Consider the following 27274-nt stretch of genomic DNA (forward strand, 5'->3'; position numbering starts at 1 on the left):
AAGCAGTAGTACGCCACCTGCAGTGCACACTTTGTAAGTCTCCATGTAATTGTGGAGTGGGGTTTGTTTCACAATTATCTCAAAGCCGACATTATCTAGTTATATATGCCTTTTTTTTAAAACCACATTTTCCCCTTCCACTCAACTTTCAATTGTTATGATTGGAAGCAGCACTTGTGAACAGCAAGCGTCTTTAGGAATCCCGTTTTGTGGTTTGCCCTTTTATTTGAAGGTGTCACTAATTGGAGGACTGTACGGTTAGCAGTCTTCCACTGTGACTGAGAGCCATAAATATTAATAATGAATTAAAAACCCGTTTTATTTTTGGTCCTTCATAATTTTCTGAGAAGTGGAATTCTGAATTTTCATGAGCCGGAAACCTCAATCATCAAAGTAAAACAGAAATATCACCCCATGTGGATGAGTTTTTAATATAATTATTAGTAAAAATCATCTTCTTGATGATGACTTCCTGTATTTTTGCTAATATGTTTAGAATACTATAATGTCTATTGGCTAAATAAATGTGTTTACTGTATATGCAAGCGTAAATAACACGTCGCGCGCGACGTCATTTTAAAACGTTGCAAAACAGTTTCTTCCGGGCCGCTCTTGAACGTCCCCGGCTCTCATTGTGCAGCCGAGGAAACATCGGAAGGTTTCGACGACGTCGGTATGAAATGGCAGAAAGTGCCTGTGTCGCGGAAGCACCGAGATTAGGCGACGTAGGAGCTGCACATGTTTACTGTGGAGACCCCGGCCTGCTGAACTGAGAGCTAACGGGAGTGCTTCTGTCAGGGGGGGAAAACGTGGATTAAAGACCACCAGGATTTCCTGCCTATAAAAACCCGTCCAGCTCGCGTCTGAGGGAGGCAGCAGGCGGCGGCTGCTGCAGGTCGACACTGCTGGAATTAACCGGAGAGGGGTGAGATCTGCGTTTAGGTTTTTTTTTTCTACCTGTTTTCTCCGTGTTATTGTCAGCCGGGGGGGAGAGGGATTGGCCGAATGGAGTTGCTCTAAATTAGTGTAGCGTTTAGGAAGAGCAGCACAGCAGGCAGGACAGGTCTGGCCTAAAGGCGAGAAGGCAGCCAGACTGAGTGACTGCTGAGAAGCACTCTACAGTTACATATTTATGTCGGCGCTGCGTACACTTTAGCACGAGCTCGCACCGTAAATAAACCCCGGGTCCTGTTTTTACTCATAAAACTATCACAATGTTGAGCTATAACGGTGACCTCCACTCAGTGCTCATATAAAGCCAGAATACCAGCTTCCATGTAAACACCGAGCACCAGTTGTTGCCTTTGAATACACCCTGCTTCCAGCAGCTAGCATCAAGTTGACTGCCTCAACTTTGAATGTGACTTAGCTTAGTTGCTACCTTAAAAGACGACACCTTTTGTAGTAGGTAATACTGTAAAGAGCATGTTGGTGTAAGCCAGCGTAAAACGGAGCGTATAGTCAAGAGTATGCCTTTTTCTGACTCAAGGCTATGATTTTGTATGTTGTTTTGTAATAGGTCAATGCTACACCGGTTCATACTTTTGTGCTTCCCTAAACACAATTTGATTTGGCGACCCAATTCCTGTTTCGATTATTTTATGAATAAATGACTCATGCATAATGTTTCTGTTAAGGGCTAGTATGAAACTGAATGAATGTAAAGCAAAACTAGCCCACTGTCGTACTAACATATTTATTAGAATGACTGATTTCATAAATAGACTTGGGTATGCACATTTGCCAAAATAATTAGTAGTTTTAAAATGCTGGCTATGTTGAATATTATACCCAGTTTTGATATGGGCAGTTGCCCAGGGCGGCATTTGGAAGCAAGGTACTCACTACAAGGTAAAAAGACAATAGACTGTCAGTTATACTCTCAATTGCTTTTGTCTATATGCTATTGGTGAGAAATTTTCAATTGAGTTAACTGCAGTGTCTGTAATCAATCAAAATTACTCACATTTTAATAAAAATTTTTTTAGCATTTTTGCTGATAAATTATTGAATAAGTAGATATGAGCTCCACAACAAAAATATTTATTGTTTTTAATCTGTTATTTAGGTTTCTCAGCTATATGAGATTAGTGCAACGTGCTATTATACCAATAGCATTGAGATGCTATTTTAAGGTTGAAGGAGTTGGCCTTTGCTTAAAGAAGGGACCCATTTGGTGCCATTCTCTATCTTTAACTCCTTTAACTAAAAGAAACCTAGAGATGTGGGTATTATTAATTTAGTGCTGTGCTCCACAGCAAAGAGAAAACAGAAAAGTAATAGAAGAAGAACTCAAAACCACTTTTTTCTCGCTCTCTGTGTCGAATATGCTACACACACACACACACACACACACACACACACACTTGTTGCCATAGCAACTGACAACAGCGCCACTATACATTTCAAGATTCAACACCAAAGAATCCTCCATCATTTCCCCACACAAAGAACAGAGCATTAAGTCCGTTACAGTTTTTAGGTTTGATGTTTATTTTGCGATTATTAAGTAATTGCTGCGGTAGATTAGCTACTGCTGCTGTTAGCTAATCTTAACACACTGGTGTTTGATTATCTAATTTAAACTCCTAATCTACTCATGATCAGCCATAGAGTTGGTGTGTGGGTTGCCTTTTTTTGTTTTACTGAATCGAAACTCGCAGAATTCTGCAGCACATCTACAAATTAAAGTTGTCAAAGTCAAGCTAGCAAAACTGACCTACTTTCCTCTCCCTCACTATTTTGTTAAATTAGATCTTTTTCCTGACTTCGTTCTGTAGTCGTGATAGAGTTGACAGTAGCAAAGCACCGCGTCGCTTCTTCTCTTATATATCACGCATACATTTAAGATTTATTCTGTTGATAACTTGACAGCTAACACCAATGCTAGTCATCATCAGTGAGCAACCTTTTATCATCCAGCTTGGAGCTGAGGCGTGTGACGCCACGCTCCAACTTACTTCAAAACGCGACACAACACATCAACTATTGAACTGTTTTCAGTAGTTTGTTTGTTCCTGACCGTCCACCACTCACTTCTAGCCTCCTCCATCGGCGTCCTTCAAAGGACGCGGCGACTGAATTCGGTCGGACACACCCATCTTCAGTGTCGTTATTAATCAAGCTTGATCATAGCTGAAGCAAGCTGAGGTAGGTTTCAGCTTGCGTGTTGTCTGTGTTTCCAGTAAATGCATCTTGTTCCACTATTGATCTGAGACGCTTGTGTAGTGATGTTTTTGGCTCCATGCACTGCACACTGCTGCAGGGGAATGCACCAAGAAACCTGACTCCTGCACCAAAAAGTGAAAGGTGGCCAGAGTCTCGGCATGCACGCATCTGTACGTAAAGATGTGTGCCGAGCTGGTGGTTCAATGTGACGTTTGTCTTTTGTCTGATCCGGTTGCAAAGATCCAAATATCGTAGAAGACGCATTGCATGTCTCAGTTCAGCCAACAGTCACGTAGAATCATGGTTGGGTGTTTCTCTGTTTCTCTGCCCTCCTGTTGTTCGGCCATCGTTGTGCAAACAGGTCCGAAGCTCACGTCTCGTGTTTCTGTTCAAATAAGACATAAGGTGGTAAAACAAAGTTCATCCTCAATCAAACAGCTGGGGATAATAGAAGGCTTAACTCCAAACAAATACTTTTACTTTAATTTCTTTTTTCAGTATGTAAAATTGATTAACATTAGGTCTAGGGATGTAACTGACAGTTATTTTAATAATCTTTTATTCCATCCATTATTCTGACAAAGAAAATTGAAAAGTCTGCAGATTTTTCATTTAACCACTTCTGCCTTTTTATACAATATTAGAAAAATGTTAAAAGATGCAAATGAGTATTTAAATGTCTTTTTTTTTTAAAATAAGAAAGTAAGCATTTATTGCATAAAATACAATAACACGAAATTCCTTTAATGAACATTTGTTCATTTGCATCAAAGAATGTATCTGTAGCTAAAAAAAATACTTCTAACCTCAACATGTTAGAAAAGCTCAGGCCTTATGAAGTGTATGACTGATCTGGTGATTAATTTTTTAATTAACAGATTAATATTTGAATAATAAAAGGCTCTTAATAGGACTTTTATTTGTGCTTTTCTAACAGAATTTGAACCACTATAGCAGCTGAGGAGTTCTGGATAGCACATATTTAGCATTTTTCTCTCTCTTAAATGCAAAATGTATACATTTTTGTTCAGTTTTGGCTTAATTATCACTCTGAGTGTTGTTCTTTCAGCGCAATGGTTTATTTTTTCTTTTAGTCTCTGTACTCCTGTTAATGATTATTTAATTACTGAATTAGTTGACAGTTTTTTCAATAACTGATTCATCACAATTAATCTGATTCATTGTTTTAGCCCTGATTAGATCCTAAGAAGTGATCAACAAAAGGACCGAGGCAGGCTCATGTAGAGGAATGATTCTCATGAGTGGAACTGATCTGTGGTGTTTTACAAGACTTATGTTGTCATGGTTTTTCATCTTTTATGTGCATGGGGTTTATTGATCTTTTACTTTCAGCAGTAGGGTCAAGGTGTGAGTTAACTATTGCTTTTGACACTGACAGTATGTCGGAGCACGGCTCTTAACAGTCGTCTCATCTGCATGCAGAAAGTTACCAAACCTGAATGGATCTAGATTAGCGGTGCACTGATTGCAAGTATTTGGCCGATCACCGATCTTTAAAAAGCCTGACCTCCTGATTCCGATATTAGTCAATGCTGATTTGCTTTTTATGTTTGAAAAATCGCTAAATATTGCGACAAAGTTTCTAAGTTTGCAACAGTGAACTGATTTTCACACTTTTTTGGCGGTAGATAAAATCGGTGGTGATAAAATTGGTTTTCCATGAAAGTGTCTTCCACAGTTAAGGATCCCTAATTAAAGCTAAATAAACTCTGGCTCTTTTTTTTATTAAGGACAATTTTGTTTACAGAGACTTCATATTTCATTTGACTTGTTTTTTTTACTTTATGCATTTATTTTGAATATTTAAAATGTCTTCTAGTTCCAGTGTTAAATGCTCATTAGAATTAAAATTTATTGATCTTTGAGAATATGTTATTGCATTATTATGCCTTTATTATATTACTTGAAGATGGTCTCTAAACATCACCACAATACCAGCTGGGAAAATTTATTGTCCAGCAAAATAACCTCACTGTTGTTAACTTTGCTCTTTGGTCACTATATTTAACAGCTGTTTGGACAAATAAACTCCTAGTTTAAAAACTGCACTAATTTAATAAGGATAATATGGGGTGCTGCTTTCAGTCCTCACTCAATCACGATCAGTGGGTTTGCCCATTCAAAAAGTCTCCAAACAGACACATTTGTCAACAAGTCATTAGCATAGCCTTGTTTCAGCCAGCTCACCGGCAGTCCATGCAAATGTCTCCCAGCTACGGAGCGATGGACAGCCGTAGCTGTCTCGGCTAGCCATTCAGTTTAGCTCTGAGGCTTCATATCCCCACGGTAACGGGTTATCTCAAGGTATTTCTGTAACTGGGCAGCAACATTTAGACGCTATATGTTTTTGGTGTACCCCTCCCTCTGGGTTGTGTTTGGATATATCAAACCTCTCGGGTACATGTATTGTCAGGGAGAGCACACTTGATGACTAGCCAGAGTAAATATATACACTCTTAATGTCGGCTATATTTGCTTTGGCATTTTCATGTCAGAAGTGATTCAGTTTCTGCGACAAATTAAGCTGACGGTTTTTGCTGCTTGTTAAAAAGAAAAAAAGGCTAAATGTGACATAAAGGGGTGTTGAGTTATATTATGTGAGGAAACTAACATGCTGTGGCAGAAACATCTCAAAGGTTAAAGATGGCGAACTTACAAGAATAATTAACAGTCTCTTAAATAGCCACACATAGTAGCCGTGGCTAAACGTTGAGATTCAAAGTGTTTTAATTGATTTTCTCAGATTGGGGAGAGATGCACTGATTGGAATTGACTTCTGATTATTATTTCTGCAACCGACACGATGAAAAATGATTTTTGTAGCATGTCTGTACATTGCACCAAGTCACAGTCGACTTTGCATTTTCAACATATGTAATCAATCGCTAAAGTTTGCCTTATTTGGTAGTACATGACATTGCTAAAGCGATGCTTGCAAACTATAACTAGACCGATGCAGGTTTTTTAAGGAAGATGCCAATTATTTTGATATCAGTCTAACTGATCCCCAGTGTTTGCTGCCTTTTTTCCTTCTGTTCACCCCCTGTTTGATTTATACAATAAAAATGACACAATTATATCGAATGCCAATTTAAAACAGGAATGGACAAAATGTGAAAAGGAAATATTGAAAATAAGTCAATGCATGATTTAAGAGTAGCAGTAAATAAAAATATAAATATAGAGAAAATAATTAAATGAAATGTTGCAGTAAATAAAAATATTGCATCAAATGAATACTGAATATGAAAAAAAAGAAAAATTTTTGAAAACTGATCAAAAGCATACAATTGGGGAAGAAATAAAAATAGAATACTGATGTTACATTAATACTGTTAGAAATAATGGAGAAATATTACCTCATGTCACAATATATAATCAATAAGTCCACGAATATCGGCCGGCCGATGTATCTGTCGACCTCTAATTCAAACTGTTTGGCAGTAATCTATCCATCCAGCTGGATGGACTTTCACTTTTATTTATCCCCAGAACTAATATAGATTTTATAAACCAATATGCTGCATAGCTGGGGGAGATTATAAGGATGGAAACAAAATAATACATAATTTAAACCAAACCACTCTGACAGCAGGAGAAAAATCTCATAAGGCAAGGTGGTAACCGGCAGTCATTTGGGAAAAGGACAAGTTACTTTTTCACCTAGGTCAATTTGGTATGGAAAGATTTGTGTTTCCTTAATGAATTAAATCATCATATGATTGTATTTAGTCAGAATGTCTTTTTCTAATTTCAGTAGTAGCTAAAAGTTGGTTGCACTAAACCTAAAGTGCTATGGTATTTTGAAGAATCTGATGCTAAAGCACTAAAGAGCTAACTTCATTTCCAATTACATCTGCGTCAGGACCCCATCCTGACACAATGAAACACTGTGATTTCCACACCCCTGATCCCAATACATGTGCTCTACACACACTGCTAAAACATCCCAGATCCAAAAAAAAATCTGTGAAGTGTCCTCACTCTAAATTCAGCACTTATAAATCGGTTGTAATTTTTTCTCTTAAGAGAGCAAAAGCAACAGGATATCAGTCCTGCTGTAGCTCTGATACCGAGAAAATGTGTGGAAAGTGTCCCTGATAAGAATGGACAAGAACTGTTTTTACAGCTGTTGCTTTCTTATCTGTGTTTACTCTTGTGTATGTCTTTTCTTTTTTTGTTTTAAACTAAACAGCTCCCTGTTAGCCTCATTCTGTAGGGGAAGATGACTGTGTTTCGGCTCTTTAGTGATGTGAACACATTCTCCGTCTCTGTGTGCCCCAGGACGGTTTTGCTTAGATGCACTTCTGATCTGAGATGCGGTGAATATGGCAGGAGGGAAGGGGGAATACGACGCAGATGAAGCCAAGCAGAAAGCATCGCGCGTCTCTCGGAGGAAAGGATCAGGCAGAAGCTGTTCAGAACCCTTGCTTTTCATGTGTCATGCCACGCAAATTCATTGGGTTTCACTGGGATTTTCTACCAGTGATCAACACACAGCATGGGAAAGTTGCTAATTGGAGGATTGATGGTTCAAATTGTTTTAGGAAAAAAAGATGAAAAGAGTTTTTGTTGCATTAAGAGTTACGTTGAAGACTGATCGCTCAGTGATCCCCACCAGACATTTGCTAGTCAGTTGAGGGTTAAACATCTGGAGACTGACATGTTTGTCCATTCGTCTTTGCAAAAATAGTTTCAGGTCTGTGAGATTACGTACAAAATGTCTGTGTACAGAATTTTTAAGCATCAATTCTCAGTTGAATTAACACACCAGCCTTAAATCTTTTGCTGAGGGTAACTGGATTTATTTAAGGATAGCGGTAGTCATCCTTCTTTCAGTCAAATCTGCCAATCCTTTCTGTTCTGACTTAAGAAAAGCATCGCTATAGCTGCCATGTTGGAAGGTGGGGATTGTCATGCGAATTTTAAAGGGGCAGTATTATGTTAAATTTACTTCTTTGAACTGTACATCATGTTATAATGCTATTCCTTCATCAAAACGATACCTAGAGAGATTTCCCAAACATGCATGAAAGAATTTTCATGCATGTTTGGGAAATCCTTTAATCTCCCATGGCAACCATTCAGCGGTCCAAAACGCCTGGATGGACCTTTCAGTGTCTAGCGATCCATTCCGATTTTTAAAGTCACGATTTGATTGAGAAATGTTTTTCTATTCAAACGTTCTACAGATTCTGTCTAAATCTGTGACTGACGAGAAGAAAAGACATTTATTTAAAACAATTCAAAAAGGTTCTGTACTGTATCAAATTTCATCAGCCTACAATTAAACAAAAAATAGGTTTGTGAATAAAATTCTGTAATTTAAATTATCAGTATTATGTTAGTTTAGCTGCACTGGTTTTTCTTAAATAAAAAAAATATCACAGAATTCATCAAAATGCATACGGTGGACAGACTTCTAGGACGGATGAGTGGGCGCGTAATGTGATATGCGTTATACTAGCAATTTGGAGCTGCAAAGACAAGCAATGTAAACACTTAAAAATCCATTTTTCAGCCTTTTCAGCCTGCTGGTAGAGGCACTAGGGTAATCCACAGTGGTCCATCATGTTTTGTTTTCAAAAATGTTAAATGTTACAAAAATCTGGAGGTACACAGCAGGCATCATAATTTGGAAATAAAAGAATGTGACTAATGGGCTGGTGCAGAAACTTTCAGTGCATCAACTATAAACATATCTTAATCCATCTTTACTGTCACTGCTACTACTCTATAAAAAACCCCATTTAAAATAAGCAAACAACGCTTAGCCTGGTGGGGAGCAAGTGAAGCCTGGTGGCCCACCAGGCTTATAGTACACTGGGGCAAACTCTGACTCTGAATCTCCAGGATTAGGAATTGTGATTCTCTATAGAATCGGTTATTTTTTGTACCTGTAGTTTTCGGAGCAAGTATTGCAGTGCATTCAATCTTTGACAATCTTGTCAATTGACTGACTTTTAATTGGGCAGCTACTTTTGTGTTGTTCGCTTCCTGCCTTAACTGCTCCCAGGATTGGCTGATGTTCAGATAAACCGGACCAACTAAAGAACCGGGGTTACCTATGAATAGAGGGGTGGGAGAAGAGGAAAAGGCTTGTAGGTTTACTGATGGGACAAGAGAATGGGCGGGGTAAGATGGCAGTATTCAGACAAGTCTCTGCAAAGCCTATATCTTCTCAGTTCAGTGCTCCAAATCCCACTAATGGTTTGTCATCCTCATACCCAGCATGAAACCCTGCTTCCTGCTTCCTGTCTCCCTCTGCCTGGGTCACTGCTCCATAACCCCAGCGTTTAGATTTCATGTAGACTACATGTACAGCTCATCTGATGCATTTCAGAGGTGCAGTAATCTCTGGAATTGATGCCGTTTTGGATTGTGTGCATGGCCAGGTTGATTTTCTGCCATCTGAATCGGAACTTTTGCTGGTGATTGTAGACTTTATCTGAGCCTTGTAGAATGAGGCTTGCATTTGCACATTTAAGGTTGATCATTTATGACAACAATTCTCTTTAAGGAGTTGGTTTCATCCACATCGGAAGAAATCCATTTCAAGATAACAGCAGCTGCACCGATTGTTTTCCATTGTGTCTGATTTCTGATGTGATGTTCTGCTGATTTGGTCTTTAGGATTGAAATTTGGGCCAATAGCGAAGTCTGATATTGATAGTGCTGTTACACCCAATAACCGCTATTCACCTTTGTAGAATATTCCCCTGGGCTTTAGACACCATAAAAAATGACTGAAAGGGAACAAGATGTAAATAAGCGTCAGTTGTTAATGTCAGTCCAGTTTTACTTATCGGACCGATACCGACATGTTAAACTATCAACGTCTATTGAGTTCTCTCTAAAAGCTAAAGCTGATAACACGCATTTTTCTGAAAAATTCTTTTTGTTTTTTCCAAAATTGGGGCACTTTCTTTAAGCAAATTTATTGTAGAAGTTCCCATTTGCAAAATTATATGGTCAATGGAAATGCAGCTATTGTAGCAGAAGCAAGACTTGACTTTAGTTTCAAGTCAAGCATTTCTATAGAAACAGATGCTAAGCTGTGTGTATTTGTGGAGAGTTATTAGCAAGTAATATTTGATCAATAAAATAATTACGAAGGGAATCGTTAAAAATAACAGGTGGAATAAAAAATCTGGAGGAAGGTATGAGAGACAATTATTGATACCTTGAGTTTTTATAAGTTATAAATCAGTAAAAAGAACAATCGATCAAAATGTTTGTGGGTCCATCCTCGTCACATCCACTGTGATCAATAATCCTGATGTAGCTTATTATTATATACGGGTCAAATATGCTGATGATGCATGAAACGGGCTACTTGCGTTTTTTTCCATGTAAAAACTTAACTTTAATTTTTATTTTGCTTTTCTATGTAACTTTGATACAAGTTATGTGAAAACTTGATTTTGTTTAAATCCTAAGGATCTTTAAGAATCTTGAATTAAGCCCATGTTAAAGTTGCTTTTGCTTTGTGAGGTACTGACAGACTGACATACCTGTCATACTGCTGAACCGGTGCCGGGACCCGGGCGGTTCAACTGGTTCTGTGTAGTTTGTGGTTTTCCATTTTTCCTTCTGTTCACAGCCAACAAAGCCTGAATACTCTAGAAAACACTGAGTGGAATTTCACGGGTAGCGTTAACAACAACAAATAAAGCTCAATAATTAACCAAGAAATCCCCAACAAATGGATCTATACGATCTCTGTGATACATTTCTACATTTCATGGTGCGTTTACTGACAGTCACACGATGCTGACTTTGCAAAAGATGAGAAGCAAACTCTGTATCCACTACTTGAAGCCGGTCAGTAAATGGATGAAAATTAAATTTCTTTTTTTTTATTAATATTTTCTGTCATAATAGAGAGTCATCTATGTTCAGTGCAATTCTTTAGTTTCATGGTCAAATAAAATATGAATGAGTAATAATATTTTCACGGACTGGAGTTTAAGGTGCGGCGGATTTTACAACAAAATAAACACTGACACATTTTTTAAAATATAATTTTAACCTTTTAACATTATTTATTCTTTTTTTTTTAAATATATATATTTAAGAGCAGACATTTTTTCCCCACCTCTAACAAAATCACTTGTTTCATCTCTATTGTAAATCTTTTTGAATGAACCTAAGCGTATGTTCTGTCTCCACTGCAGATCTTGAGAGGCCTGCCCTTCTTGGATGCCCAGCCTCAGAGTTCTACCAAGGTTTCATCATGAACCGGAACAAGCGTGAAAAGGAGTATTACAGCATAGATGTGGGCGATTCAACTTTTACGGTCCTGAAGCGCTACCAGAACCTCAGACCTATTGGATCCGGAGCACAGGGAATCGTCTGGTGAGTCCGGGTTTCTGACGGGGACAAAAAACCGACGTTTTACGATATTTCAGTGTTTCTAACAAATATTAGCTCTTAAGTTCTACCTCTTGCTCTAGTGAATTGAATATTTACTGTTGTTTGTTATTGATGCATAAGCAGCACACAAGCTACAAAGAAGTGCTAATGTGACTCCATGCCGGCCGTCGCCGTCTTCCTTCCTACTTAATGTTCATTCTGAGAGCAAATGAAAGAACTATTAGACATTATAGATGTGGGTCAGTTCATTTCTATTTATACTGTGCTCTACTTTTTACACAAAACTTTCAGCTAAACATTTTAGTGAAGTTTTGCAGATGGTGTCATAGCTATCAACAGTTTTTTTTTCCTATCGTGATGCAATTTTCTATATACATAGGAGAGGCGTTCTCAGCATCCAGCTAAAGATGTGAGGGAAGACATGTTTTTGATAAGAGTGCACCAAAGAGTGTTTTCCTTCATTTTGGGAGATTGTATTTAGTCACTTTTCAGCCAAAAAAACCCAAATTAAAGCTAAACAGATTAAATATCTTAACATAGGGGAAAAAGGGAAAAATGCCCCTTTGTTCCTGGGGTTTTCTTTATTCTTTTGCAAAATAAATCAAAACGTATATAAGAAATAACTGTGACAAACGGTAAATGAAAGTTTTTCCAGATGCATTTTTTCTCTTTTATTTCCGTCTCATCAGTTCTGCATATGACCACAACCTGGAGAGGAACGTTGCCATCAAGAAGCTGAGCCGGCCCTTCCAGAACCAAACCCACGCCAAGCGGGCCTACAGGGAGCTGGTGCTCATGAAATGTGTCAATCACAAGAACGTAAGAGCTCCGCTTTTACCGTTCTAATCTCCCCCCACGTTTGGTTTCAGCGATCACACAATTAAAGCTGACTTTAAACAAACAAATGTATATTTGAGCCAGCACAGCGTCCAGAGTGACAAACAAGTAAGAATCAGTAGAGAGGACGAGATGTTCAGACGGAGCGAAGCTGACCCTGAGGGAATCTCTGGAAAATGTTAGCCGTCACTGTGCATCCCTCTAATTGGGCTGTATCTGTCTTCATTACAAAAACATCATCTACTGATATGCGGCCATATTCAGAGAGACAGAGAGTAAACGAGGAAGCTGCTGGCTCACCAGTATTACCATTATACATCAATCCACAGCCACTGGTTTCCCCTTCTGCTGTTTACAAGATAATGTTCAAAAAAAGGAATTTGACTTTGGTTTCCAGCTTTACATGAAATAAAAGGAACTGAACATGTATGTTTATGAAGAGCCATGTGTCTGATGTAAATGTTGGTAATACATTTAAGCCTGTTTGGTTTCACAGTGTTCACTGCTGTCTCTGTGACGGCTGCTTTTAACAAATGGCACTCTGAAGGTTAAAATCTAAACGGCTTGTGTCCAGAATGTGTGGGGTCTGCAGAGATCATTACAAATCCTGCATTTTGAAGTTTTTTTTTCTGTTTAATTTCCTCAGATCATCGGCCTGTTAAACGTATTCACGCCTCAGAAGACACTGGAGGAGTTCCAAGATGTGTGAGTGTTGATGTCTCTCTGGTTGTGAAGTTTAAGTTATTGGTTGGACTCAGGGCTGCAACTAACCATTATTTTAGCTATCGATTATTTGCTCAGTTGTTCAGAAGATTATCGATTAATTGGATAAAACATATTAACAAAGGTTGGGGTTTTTTTTTGTCTTAAATGCAAAATGTTTATGTATTTTTGTGCAGTTTTGGCTAAATTACTGCTCTGAGTCAGTTTATTGAACAAATGTCCTTATTTTCTAGTTTGTGTATCATTAATCGATTACTATTGGCTGTTTTAATAATTCGTTAACCACAATTAACCACATAATTAACACAATCGTTTCAGCCCTACAATGTATGACTCTAATAATCTCCCTCCAGATTCCAAGGCAACATGCAGCGTTAACAAAGTTCTGATAAAGATAACCGACTGAACCAGAGCCCAGTTTAGAGCCCAGTCAAACCTGAAAATGATGTCGATTTTTACTGATTCTCTGGGAGTTGTTGATACGCTGACATAACTCGGATGAAATAGATTTCAGGACAGCAGTTCTTCTCTTTAGATCAAAGTGGAAGTCTTTGTTTTATGGAAACTACTTACAGTCACATTTCCTTTCAGTCTCGAGTTTTTATCTAAGATATATTAGAATGTAATCATCATAGTAATTGAGGGAATTGGGATTAGGATGGTTGTAAAAAAACATAGTTATACAATTTTCCTGCTTTGAAGTTTAAAGTGTTTAAACTGGGTTCGCATCAACAAAATATGCCTGTAGTAAGTTTTTAAATTTCCAAAAAGTGGAGTATATCCCAGTACTACATTTCAGTAGGTCACATCAGATTACATAAATTGCAAATGATTATTGTTTTATGAAGTATGATGAGCGCTCCCATGATTAATGCAACACAAAGAAGTGTGTGTGTGTGTGTGTGTAATAGAGAGGGTTCAGCTGTGTGTTTCTATGCGGCTCCGTCTGCCTGATTGGAGCTAAAAAGGAAAGTGGACAAATCACTGCCAGAGGGCTTCCAGACTCAGTCAGCGATAGAGGATGAGAGGAGACTCCATTTGGTTTGTTGTTTGTTTACATGAACACACGCGTGCATCACAGGAGCCGTGACTGCATGTTGTTTAAATTTGTGAAAACGTGCATGGAACTGGCATTTGTTCTCCATTTTTAGACGATCATATTTCCAGCTTCTGCCTAATAACCACATGGAGTGGCATCAAAGCAGGACTAGTTCATGTAGTGCAGCCTGGTTTAGGCCAACATGTGAAGGTTATGCAGCAGTGCCTCCTTTGTGAGGATCCATGGTAACAGGAGTTGTTTCTCTGCAGGTATCTGGTGATGGAGCTGATGGACGCCAACCTGTGTCAAGTGATTCAGATGGAGCTGGACCACGAGAGGCTGTCCTACCTGCTCTACCAGATGCTGTGTGGGATTAAACACCTCCATGCTGCAGGCATCATACACAGGGTGGGTCCTGCTGACACACCATCTGTTGGGCAGCTGTCGCTGTTAGGAGCCGATACTATACGTCACTATCCATCATTATTTATCACTATCCATCACTATGCATCTGCATTCATCGTTATCCGTTGCTATTCTTCACTATCCATTGCTACCTGTTTCTATCCGTTACCATGGGTCGCTATTGTGTGCTATTTTTCCGATATGTGTCACTATCCATTTATTATCCATCTATCCCTAACCCCTTTTTGATTAATGATTTAAAAATGTTAATTTTCTGTAATTTTCAGCCTGAAAATGTCCTCATTTCTGTAATAAATATGTAGGAACTCTCAAGTGACTCAAACCGCTACAGAATATTTGACTTCCTGTAATGAACCAAAATCCATCAGCTCGATCAGTTTTTAATGGTCTGTTTTGTCTTTGTGTTTTCGGTGCAGGACCTGAAGCCCAGCAACATTGTAGTAAAGTCTGACTGCACACTGAAGATCCTGGACTTTGGCCTTGCCAGGACCGCTGCCACCGGCCTCCTCATGACACCCTACGTAGTGACCCGCTACTACCGCGCCCCCGAGGTCATCCTGGGCATGGGTTACCAGGCCAACGGTGAGTGATGAAGAAGGCGGGGAACGGCCAGTCAGGGACTGCCGTCTGGACCGCTGCATGTCCCTAATGCCCCCTCCCTCCTGCTGAAGTGTTTCAGCGGCACTTCCCACACACGCGCACACACACACACACACACACACACACACACACACACACACACACGCACATGTGCACACAGATTCGGTAAAGGTTACACTCAAAGGGGAAGTTGGCATGTGGGGCATCCTTGCTTTGTGGGGTGAACTTCCTGTGTGAAGACTCTGGTGGTGGCAGCAGTGCTTCAGCATGTGTTTGATGTTTTATTAAAAAGTTTTTGGTTTTGAGCTTAATAAGGCCTGGCTAAAAGCTGCCAGTATGAAAAACAGGCTTCTGTGCATGACGCGGCAGTTTCTCCTTCAGACCTGGATAGAGATCACAAACACAACCTTCTAGTTTGTTTGTTAGACCAACACAAAGTGGAGGAAAAGGATTTGTGGTTTTCAAAAACTTTTAACAAATAGAAATTGGAAAAAGTGTGACCTGCGTTTCTAGTCGGTTCTCTTCACTCTGATGTCTTGAAATTAAATCCAGCTATTTTTTTTTAAGTTGTTTTGAGACTGATGTTTTTGGCAGTACTTATTCTGAAATGGCCCAGTCAAAGTCCACACTTTAGCGCACACACTGACACTCTGTCCACTCTGATTGAGCTGGAGCTTTTCTTGCATAGCAGTGCGGTCATAAACATCAGAAACATGTAAAACAACCACTTCATCAGAGCCTCTTCTTCAAACTATTTACTCATTAGTGTTTGGCAAAAGTCCAAATTTTACTTCTAAAAAGTGTTGAAAATCATTTATCTTCTCCTTTGTGGCAAAATACAAAACGTTGAAGTGACATGAACACTTTTTTTTTCTTTTTCTGCAAGAATCTACTCCACCAAAATCAGGGCCAGAATTAGTTTACAGTGTTTATCTGTGTAACAGCCTGGCAGAAATGACAGGTTTCCATTTTCTCCTCCTAATCAAAATGGCGTCTTCCTGAAAGCAAGGTCTGGTGTTGATAGTCCACAGATATGGTAGCTAGTGAGCAGAGTGTAATAATAACCACTAGGTGAGTTTTTGGTGATTACGGCTTGATAATCCTGCAGTATTTTTGAGGTGTTGAACAGTAAAACACTGGCCCTAATTCTTCCTGCTGACCTGTTGCATCTGTGGCTCCCCTTCTCTTCTCCCTCCTTCAATGCTGCGCTCATGTAGTGGATATTTGGGCTGTGGGCTGCATTATGGCAGAAATGGTTCGCCACAAAATCCTTTTTCCTGGAAGGGATTGTATCCTTGAGCTGCTTGACAGAACGTTTGCACCAAGTCTTTCATGTTAACTTTTTCTCCTGTCAAATGCAACTATAAAAATTCTATTTCTTTGAATTAAAAAAATATATATATATATTTTTACCCCGTCCCTGTGGCAATGTGACTTGCTACCACCCACCTGCTGTCTCTACGGATACACAGACGACTCTATCCGCTCGAGCAGCAACATTGTCGCTAGCGGCGCTGTAACTGTCACATGAAAGACCCCAACGGAATTTTAATAGTTTGCTTTTCAACAGAGGAGAAGTCAAAGTACCATAAATTAGCCTTATTTATCCTCCTGCTGCTGTTGTTTTCTATAGCTCCATCAGTAAAGAGATGTCTCTTTTTGTGGTTATGTTTGCATGAAATTAAATTGTAAGTATCTGCAGTGGGGTGCAGTGAGGATATAGAAGCTGCATTGATGCACAGAAACGAGAGTCAGAGTCTCACATTTAGGGGATTGTTCAACATCAAAACAATCTCTTAAATTCGACTTATTAAAAAGCAGTCAAATTCAGTAACACAAATTTGGGTGCATTGATAAATCAGCAATGATAATAAAGGGCTTCGGCTAGGGATGCACTGATTGCAGTTTACTGACAGACTTTTTTTTTTTCTCTTTAATGTGAGATTTTCTTGTGCTAAATATAAAGACAAACTTGCTAAGTTAGCTATGACCATGGCTACGTTCACACAGCAGGTTTTGATGTGCAATTCCGATTTTTAAAGTAGATTAAGATCAGCCGATGCTAGCATGTGAAACTGATCTTATCCACCATCGCAATGGTCTGAAAATCGGACCATCGATCCCCTTTTACTCTGCTGTGAGAGAGGACTGACTATCAGTCACTTCTACATGTATGCGGTTAGCAATAAGCTATGTTCACACACCTGACAAACGTGGCCCAATCTGTATTTTTTGCCCACATACACACACACCCGACTTTTTCACAGCAGTCTTTTTACCCCCTCAAAAAAAGTCAGATTTGAGCTACTTCCATATCTGGTATTAATTCAGAGACGTATCCGATTGTTTTCAAAGCGTCTGCAGTCTGAACTGTCATGTTGCATTTTATCCGACTTTTACGTTATGTACGTGAAACAACGCGAGTCATAATTCTGCACCAGAAGACGTAAACAGTGGCTGAAAATTTTATTTATGAACTATAAAAGACGTTTGCAGAAGTGCATCACATCATAGTCATGACTACTCATCTAGAGAAGAAGCTGTAGTCGACACTCCACAAATGGTCATTGCTATTAGTTATCCTTAATTTTAATATCTTTCTTTATGCTGTTGAGCTTGTGATGATGCTATTGGCTGATTTTGCTGGATAAACTTTAAAACTGACCCATAGTCGGATGTATCCACTATTATTTCCATAAGCAATGAGCTGCTGTGTGACATCTATTTGGGGTCGCTTTAGGTTTCTAAACCATTCACAAAAAAGTGACTGCCGTCGCTTTTAATTAGTAGTTTGAACAACCACTCCAAAAAAAAAAAAAAAAGGAGCAGATTCCAACTATAAAAGAAAGTCCTAATTGAGCATCAAGATTTGCTGTGTGAGCGTAGCTATAGTCACCCACACTGTGGCCGACTTTGTTGATATATTTTGCGACTTCTCAGACAAGAAAAATCTTGGGCATCAGTAATTCTTTTTTCTTTTTTTTTTTTCATCAGTGATCGGTCAGAGAACTACAATCAGTGACCCTCTAACAAAACCCCTTTAAAACACTCTATTAATCTGTTTCAGTAGATAAAGCTTTGTGGGACCCTGACCTCGATCAGAATGCACTGAACCGCATGAAATCATTCCGTTGTCACGCCACCTCATGTCTATCATCAGTTTTACTTCTGATTTTTTTCCCCCACATTTTGTTTTTATTGTTGTCCTGTTTGCTTTCTTTTTTGGTTTGCATGCTAATTTGGTGGTTGTCATTTCATTTTTCAGTTGATGTCTGGTCTGTTGGATGCATCATGGCTGAAATGGTCCGAGGTAGTGTGTTGTTTCCAGGCACTGATCGTATCCTTAAGTTAAACCTCCATCCTACTGCTCCCCTGTCCCCCAACCCCACCTCCCTGTAATCTGAATACTCAGTCTCTCTGTTTGTCTGACATCTTTGCACACAAAACCAGACCTTCAGGTTTTCTCTACATTAAGTGGATGTTAAAGTTCAGCAACTTTCAATGCTGTGTTGAGGTTGGAGAGACGTCTCCTCCTGTTCAGAATACCAACATTTCCAGGTGTTTCAGCATAATTTTCCAACGTGAAAATTCAAAAATAGTCAATTTTATTTTTTCAGTAAACTAATTTTATGAACTCAAAGAAAGATGTCCAGGTTTAAAGAAACTTTTCAGCATCGGCTGATTTTCTGCTATGACATTCTTGCCATGAAAATTACTTGCATGTTCCTCTTATTCTTTGAGTTACGCAATTTTTATAAAAGGATGTAACCTAACTTAAAAGTGTTATCTAGCTCAAAGTCACAGTGGATTTTAAAAGTTTATCCACCCCTCATACCAGGTTTTTGTCATGTTGAAAAAATAAATAAATTTAGGCCACAATTAATGATTTCAGAACTTTTTCAACCTTTATTGTGATGTAAAACCTGTAAAATTCAGTGGAAAACAAACCAAAATGTTCTGCAAAAAAACAGAATAAATAAATAAATGACTGCGAAGGGTGTGGACCCCCTCCTATAACAGTGACTTTAACTGGAATTAACCAGGTGGGGAGGGTGAGACAAGCAGCGTCTTATGGTGATTCACAGCGCTAAGACCCGCCTCCTGGCTCTGATTGGCTGTTTCTTGTTAGCGTTGGAAACAACCAATCCAGCGCCAAGTACTATGAGATAATAATGAGATTATTATCCAATTATACTGTCACGACATAATGACAGTTTCAACAAATATGTAAAAAAAAAATTTTTTTTAATTAAAGTTGCAAACTGCAGCTTTAAGGATGCAAAGATTTATGCAATCACATTCATTTAGGTCTTTTACTTTGTAGGTTGAAAAAGATTAGAAATTACATTTACCAGTTGTGTTGAGACTTTTCATATTTTGTATACTGCTTATTCTTCAAGTTATGTTCATATGTGTTTCATAAAACAAACTAAGTATAAGAAAAATTATTTGATTTGGAAAAATAATCATTTTGAGAGCTTTAATGCATTACTTTTTGACCACAAAAAAGTCAACTGTTGTAATGAAATATTAAGTCACAGACAAATTGTTCCCAATTGTCTTATTTTAGTCACCTTTATACATATAATCCTGTCCTTTGTGTTTATTGTAAAGGTGGAACAAAGATGTCAACAAGCATTTAGTTGTGTTGTGTGTTACATCTGTATTTATGTGGTGTTTTTTTTTTTTTTCCTTCTCCTTACAAACAAAAGCCAAATTCTTATATTTCACCCTCTGAATTAGTTAAAGGTGAGCAGCTCAAACTTCAGCTGACATGTAAAACAATCAGTAGCGGTCATCAGAATTCATTTGGTAAGTAGATCCTCTCAGTGAAGCTGACTGGAAAATCTCCAGCTTCAGAAAAATGTTTTCCTCTTCATCTACAACCATGATTGGAGCGCTTGCAGATCCATCCCTGTAGTTTTCTTAATATCATTCACGCAAGATATTGACCAGTGGAACAAGGTGATCGAGCAGCTGGGGACGCCGTCTCAGGAGTTCCTCATGAAGCTCAACCAGTCGGTGAGGACCTACGTGGAGAACCGGCCGCGTTACGCTGGCTACAGCTTTGAGAAGCTCTTCCCCGATGTCCTGTTTCCTGCTGACTCTGAACACAACAAGCTGAAGGGTGAGCGCCAATTGATCTTCCTTTGGTTCCCAATCTGTGATAAGCTGGTGTGAAGGTTTACATGAGGGGTCCCCAAACTTTTTCCTGTGAAGGCCACATAACTTTTCCCTTGGGGGGCCGGAGTCAGTTTGTAACAGAAAAAGTGTGACGATTGCAGGAGTGCCTAAATGTAAAATATATTGTTTTCCAGAAAGTACAATCAAATAACCCTCTCTGGGTTCTTCACAGAAAGAAATCCAGGAAATAACACTATTTATGAAATGAATAACGTATTTTCCGGACTACAAGCCGCAACCCCAAAGTTTTTTTTTTTTTTAAACCAGTAAAGATACACATATAAGCCTCAGATATCTCTGCTGCTCTAGGTTTTCCACAACGATGTAGCAGCAGAGGGGGGCGAACACCCAAAATTTGAGTCATAACAGGTCAATTGAATGTCACATTTATTACGGTTGAAAAAGAAAAGTTGCCAAGTTTAGATTTAACTGAACTGATTACGGTAGTTTCTGAAACGGTAACTGTAACAGTAAAAGTGCTGATCCTTCGTGTCTGCTACTAGCATGTGCTAAATGAAAATGGGCGCTTTCTTCTTCTTCTTCTGCTTCTTCTTTAGATTTCAACGGCAGCTTGCATCCATTATTGTTGCACTACTACCATCTATTGGATCCTAATATCTATACCTCAAATTCTCATAATGATCCCAGTATTATTTTAAAAAACGAATAATCTTCTTTTCCCCCCTCAATGCTATTTAACTGATCAACAACATTTGCAAATTTCAATTTCCTATTAAAACCTAATTCCGTTTTAATTGACGCTTCTTTTATTTCCAATTTTGACTTCCAATGATTCACTTCCTGCAAAAAAGCCCCCTGGTGGTTGAAGAAAAATCCACATATAAGCCACATGGTTCAAAGCTTAGGGAAAAAGTAGCGGCTTATAGTCCGGAAAATATGGTATATGAAAAAAAATCTGAATGCTCTCTGGTATTGTTCAGGGGGCCGGACCAAATGTGAAGGCTGGCTGTATTTTGGGGACCACTGGTTTACATGAACTTACAAAAATATTTTAGTTTTTTTTTTTTCTAAGACATTTCTAACCTGTCAGGTAAGGGTAACTAGTTTAAAAATGGCTGCTACATCTATAAGTTACTTGCTCGAGCAGAGATTGGAATCTAACCTAGAGGAACTTTAAACTACACTGCATTTGTTTAATTCCAGCTACTTAAAAACTCTTGTACTCCTTTATCATTTTCTGAAATGAGCCTTTTCCCTTTTTTGCTCATTTTTATGTAGCCGTTTCTTATTTGTCAGCTATCACTCCCTGCTTCGTCTCCCACCACCTCCGACATCCGGTTCCAGCTGGAAATGAATCACACTTCCAAACGACAAACCCACTCAGCTGGAACAGATTAGATATCTAACCTGATTTTATTTTATTTTTTATTTTTCTCGTTCCTCTCAGCGAGCCAAGCCAGGGACCTTCTATCCAAAATGCTGGTAATAGACGCTTCCAAGCGGATCTCTGTGGACGAGGCTCTCCAGCACCCTTACATTAACGTGTGGTACGATCCGACTGAAGTGGAGGCAGTAAGTACTTCAGGTCAAACCAAAGACGTGTTAGAAACAACGAGTCATGATTGACTTATCGCTCAAAGCCACAGAACCTACCTTATTTAGAAAATACATCAATACCAAGTCATAGCAGTCATCATATTTAAATCTTTGGGATAATTAGATGCAACTCTCAATACGTACTATAAAAGTATTGTTGGAGAAGCTCTTTCTGTAATTTCCTACATTAAAAGTGTCCCATCACACTTAAAAAGTCTTAAAATGTCTGAACTTGATTAATAAAAAGGTAAGTTGGCCTTAAATTCGTTAATCACAAATCTTACATTTTGTGATGGCAGGACTGTTAATATCTGTGTAAATCTATGCAGTTTTCATTATTGAGTTGAATGCAGACAACTTTGTTACATCCATGTTACTTGAGGCAATCGAGGCTAATGGTAACTAGCAAGCAACGGCAAATTTATCTGCATTTAGCTGGATGGTGTTCGTTTTCTTCACCATTGTATCACTTTTGTTGCCGACCCATATGATGCTACATTTATTAAGACTATAGAGAGCCATATGTAGTGTGACAAGCATAAAACTACTGCCAAGAGCCACAGACAAACCCCAGAAGCGTCAGTTTTGCTCCCTTGGTGGCTAATACAGAATAGAAAGCCACACATGCAGCTATGATGATAAGTAAAGAAAGAGATTTAAAGGAACTGTACATTTCAGCCTGTAACATAACCACTATGTTACAAGTCTTGATACACTTAAATTTAATTCATAATGGTCTTGAATTTGAGCTGGTGAAGCCTGCAGAAACCCTGTAGACTCAAGTTCAACAGTCTTGACTAGAAATAGACGTTTGTGCTGCAAAGTTCAGCCTTTGAATTCAGTGACAAACACGAGAAGTTTCTTTAGAAACACAATGACTCATCCGACACATCATGATTTATGACTGTAATCAGGCAGATTGGCATATGGAGCAAATGGCTGCTTTCATTTGTCTCTTCTGTGTCATGAACACTGAACATTTAGATTTGACAAGTGCATTTCTACACACACTGGTGTGGCGCCTCATTATCACATCAGCTCTCTGGCCGTCTCTGGATGGAGAAGACGTTTCTGGTCTGCAAACAAACTTTAACTTGTGGATGAGAGGAAGCTGGGTTGAATGAACGTGTGAATCCATTAAGGCAAAAAAAAAAGATCAATGTGTGTACAAAGCATAAAATGAAAACTGAGACCTACTTGTTTTGAATACACAATATTGTAGGTTTTTTGTTTTACCCTAAATATTTACAGTTCTCTGGAAAAGTATTCACACCCCCTTGACCTTTTCTATTTTTTTAGAAGCATAAAGTTGGTCGTGAGGACCAAAATTGCAACATTTATTGCGTTTTCACTCGGTGCAGTTCACTTTCAACACAATCTCCTCCTTCATGAAATGTAATCAAAAATGGAGTGTCAGATTTTAGCAGTTGTAGGATTTCCCTACAACCCCATTTTCGAACCAAACCTGTTGGTAAAATTTGTTCACCTCCTCACCTGTGGGGGCGCTGCACCAAGAACCACTGAAGGAAACGACACAAAAACCTCTGAAGAAGACACAAAACGCAACTACCTTTTTCACGAAATGGAAACAAAGAAAGAGTGCCGTCAGATTTCAGAGGTTGTAGGATTTCTCTTTTGTCTTTGACAAAAGACCACAATCTATTTCTCCTGCTAGCTCTAGACACTTGTTTGTTTTGGCTGTATTTACCCAGAATCCCCTGTGCTATAGTCAGTTTCTTGCTTTTAAAGAAGTCCCTGTTTTGCCTAAAAACCTGTAACTGGGCTCAGTTGAAGTGAGCTCTTGTACGGTTTGAATTCATATGTGAACACCATGTAGACCAGAGACCGCAGGAAGTTGAGTATTGAGCAGGGCATTCTGGGTAAATACAACAAAACAAATGTACAAGTGTAGCGCTAACAAGAGAAATGACTCAGTTTTTTACCAAAGACGAAAGAAAAATCCTGACGGCACTCCATTTTTGAACGTTAGCTGGAGCTAGGCACCAGCAACCCTCCCGGTCCCACTAAGGGACTAAGGTGTACAGAAAATGGATGGATGGACTCAATTTTTGATTCCGTTTTGTGAAGAAGGAAGTTGCGCTCAGTGTCTTCATCAGAGTTTCATGTCGTTTCTTCTCGGTGTTTTTTGGTGTAGCGCTACCACAGGTGAGGAGGTAAAGGGTTTGATTCAAAAATGTCACAAATGTTGCAACTTTGGTCTCCAGTCGAACAGAGTCTACCAAGATACTGTCCGGTGTGAAAACACCTTAAGAAAAATGAAGATGTTGAGCACTTTAAGGCAAAGTTAGGGTCATAACACAATATCCAAAGTTTTGGACATTTCATCCGCCCAATCCAATAATATAAAATAGAAACATTCACAAACCATGAAAATTTAAGGTGTGGATTAGGATTAGACGTAACCACATGAAGCCCACACTGCAGACATCCAGACTATCTGCCTTGATATTGTTCATTCACTCTGAAATACACGGTCATTTAACAATGAATGTTTCTGCTTCCCGTTGCTTGTTGTTGAGGAGAAACATTCAACAGGCAGACTAAAGCATCCGACCGTGTGTCTGTGTCTCTGCTTTGTTTTAAAGCCGCCGCCCGCCATCACAGACAAGCAGCTGGACGAGCGGGAGCACACAGTGGAGGAGTGGAAAGGTAAAGGAAAAGCTCTCTTTTTTTTTCACACGCCGTGAACAGCCGACACGTCACGTCGTCTCACCCAGAAATCAGACATTTCCTGATGTTGTGGTGGAATTCAGTGATGTGGAAACATCAGAGTGACACATGCAGGTTTAAAATGAGCCTGAAACATCAGTGACAGAAACATTTATGGTCTTTTATTTTTGGGATCATTTCACAGTAATTTGAGAGGCAAACATTCATTTTCTGAATAATTTTACACGAAACCAACTCGGAGAATGTTGTTGCAGCACATTTAATAAATATCAGTTTGCACTCTCAATACTCTGCACCAATATGACTGTCATTTATTTAATAAATGCCCCTTGTGGCTGCATAATGAATAGTTTCTGTTGCCTAGCAGCAAGAAGGTCAGGAGTTTGAATCCGGGTCTGCTTAGACAACAGACAGACTGATGGACGCTCCTTGCTAGACTCTACTAATTTTTCCACTTTTTATATTTCATTTAGTATCATGTGGGAAATTCTGTGGAGAAAAAGTGTTGTAGATTTATCAAGCAGAATTTTAAACAGTTTATAGTACAAAAATGATCACATTCAACATGTTTTTTTTAATCTACTTCTGTACTAGTTTTATCTTGTTTTTCTCAGCATTGTGTAAAACACACCAAATGTTCCATAAAAATGTCACATCTGTCGTTTTACAAACAGGTGATCCATTTTTTTTCCTACAGTAAATCCTTAAAAGCTTATTTTCAAAGTAAAGAAAGTCTTTACATAACAGTGATGCACGAAGAGACTATATTTAGATCACCAAACTGTGTGACTGTTTCCTTTCTCCTCCTGTTACATTTTGAACTGAATGAACCAAAGAGCAGCTGAATGCAGAAGCGTGTATTGTTCTATTTGTGCAGAGTTGATATATAAAGAAGTGCTGGACTGGGAGGAAAGGACAAAGAATGGCGTCATCAGGGGACAGCCTGCGTCTATAGGTTGGTGGAGTGTTATTGTGTTTCTTTTTTATTCAAACCTTTATGCCTATAATCTTTCATTTAAAGGAGTAGGCATGTTATTAAATACAAAATATGTAGTAACAGTCCACAACCAAAAGTCCCCAATTGTTAATGTGGCCTAGAAGGGTCAACAAAAGCTAAAATGCAAGTTATGCTAAACTTTCTAGCATAACTTGTTGCTTTTACATTCTGCTGACCACTCTGGGCCACCGTAGATTCTGCATTTATTACTTGTAATAAATGCCTGTAAGAAAACTACAGAAACACTGTCACCTAAAAAACTTACCACAAAACAACCAGCATTTTATTATTAGTTATGTTTTGTATTGACTAACTGTTTTTTGCATCAAATGCCAGATAACGGGGAGAAATAGTTCATTTAATCATTAATTAGCCTTTTATTTGACAAATCTTTAAAAGCACCTTTTCAATCTAAAAAAAAATCAGTAGCTCTTTGGGTAGTTTAAAGATCATTGATCGGCCAGAAAACTTCAATCTATGAAGCCATAATTGGAATTAGTTAAATCTTTTTATTTAGCCATTTAGTTGTAGCTATAAAATGTCACCTGCATAGATTTATTCTTTTTCACAGAAACGTCATACCTGCAGTAATTCCCATCTGCAGCCTCAGGTTTGCCCACGACCCCCTCCACCCTTTTTAACAGTAATCGACTGACCTCTGTCCTTTTCCTGTTCCTCATAGTACAGGTGCAGCAGTGAGCAGCAGCCCTCAGCAGCAGCACCAGCACCATCCCTCCACATCCTTGTCCTCTGACCCCACCCTGACCGACACGGACAGCAGCCTGGAGACGGCCCCCGGCCCCGCGGGCCACCCAGGCCCCGTGGGCTGCTGCAGATGACTATCACACCTCCCCTCACCCCACTGCACCCTCCCCCCCTCTGTGCTCGTCTCCAGTAGTTTAGTGTATTAGTCAGATAGCTGTTTAAGAAAAATGTCTGAAACAACAGATCTTCATCCTGTTTTCCTTTTTCAAATAATCATTCGTAGACTTTTGTTTCTGTCCTAAAATATAATTTTTTTTGTCTATAATTTATTTTTATTTTTTTTTAGAAAATGGTTATTTGACAGATCTCTAAAATGATCTTTTTTTTTTTTTTTTTTTTTATGAAAGATCTTTCGACAGTTGATATATTTTTTTCTTACTGCTTTTTACAACTCGCCATATAATTGTAGATCACGTTTGTACAGATTCGACAGTAGCTGTCAGTTTCGTCTTCAATACAAACTTTCGGTGAGCCTTTGAAACCTTATTTAATTTCCAGATTCTTCTTTGATCTTCCCTTATTTGATTTAGTCTAAAACATTATGAATCTTGATTTTTTTTGTTTTGTTTGTTTTTTGGCTGCATATGACATCCATTTATTTGAAACTAATTTAGATTTCTTTGTAAAAAAGAAAAGAAAAAAAGGTTGTTCACGATGAGTCAGTACTACTTCCTACATTGTAAAGTTTCACTTTTTATGAATGCTTTATAATTTTCATATTCTTCACTTCCCATTTGGAAAAAAAAAAAGACTGACTAAATGCTGAGATTTGGTTAAGTCTCCTTTTGTCATATTTAGCCTAGAAGAGGGAAGATGTAGGTTGGTTTATTTTGAAGTGCTTTGAAGTTCCTGATTTGTCGGAGCGAGCGGCGTGGACCCGGTTGGGTGGA

General features: G+C 38.7%; 1 protein-coding gene across 4 annotated transcripts; it reads left to right on the top strand.

The window, feature by feature from the left end:
* The first annotated feature begins 599 nt into the window (after positions 1 to 599).
* On the top strand, positions 600 to 26700 carry mapk8b (mitogen-activated protein kinase 8b). Of its 4 annotated transcripts, none has more exons than XM_008437931.2 (12): positions 600 to 925; positions 11367 to 11547; positions 12255 to 12384; positions 13049 to 13107; positions 14434 to 14572; positions 15007 to 15172; positions 18456 to 18527; positions 20136 to 20318; positions 21783 to 21907; positions 24538 to 24601; positions 25500 to 25577; positions 26307 to 26700. In XM_008437931.2, exons 2-12 carry the CDS (start codon positions 11426 to 11428, stop codon positions 26456 to 26458), a joined length of 1290 nt encoding a protein of 429 aa, XP_008436153.1. In that variant the 5' UTR covers positions 600 to 925; positions 11367 to 11425; the 3' UTR covers positions 26459 to 26700. The 4 variants fall into 4 exon arrangements, with proteins under 4 accessions (XP_008436153.1, XP_008436154.1, XP_017166393.1 ...); XM_008437932.2 differs by lacking the exon at positions 18456 to 18527 and adding an exon at positions 16408 to 16479 and having other exon boundaries at positions 26307 to 26699; XM_017310904.1 differs by lacking the exon at positions 18456 to 18527 and adding an exon at positions 16408 to 16479 and having other exon boundaries at positions 26302 to 26419.
* Positions 26701 to 27274: the final 574 nt, after the last annotated feature.

This window comes from Poecilia reticulata, linkage group LG19 (genome assembly GCF_000633615.1).
Source record: "Poecilia reticulata strain Guanapo linkage group LG19, Guppy_female_1.0+MT, whole genome shotgun sequence".
Taxonomy (NCBI): Eukaryota; Metazoa; Chordata; class Actinopteri; order Cyprinodontiformes; family Poeciliidae; genus Poecilia; species Poecilia reticulata.

Coding starts and splice junctions, on each gene's coding strand:
- mapk8b (XM_008437931.2), top strand. CDS start 11,426: ATGAACCGGAACAAGCGTGAAAAGGAGTATTACAGCATAGATGTGGGC. Junction 13,108..14,433: donor CTGGAGGAGTTCCAAGATGT/GTGAGTGTTGAT, acceptor GTTTCTCTGCAG/GTATCTGGTGATGGAGCTGA. Junction 14,573..15,006: donor CTGCAGGCATCATACACAGG/GTGGGTCCTGCT, acceptor TTTTCGGTGCAG/GACCTGAAGCCCAGCAACAT.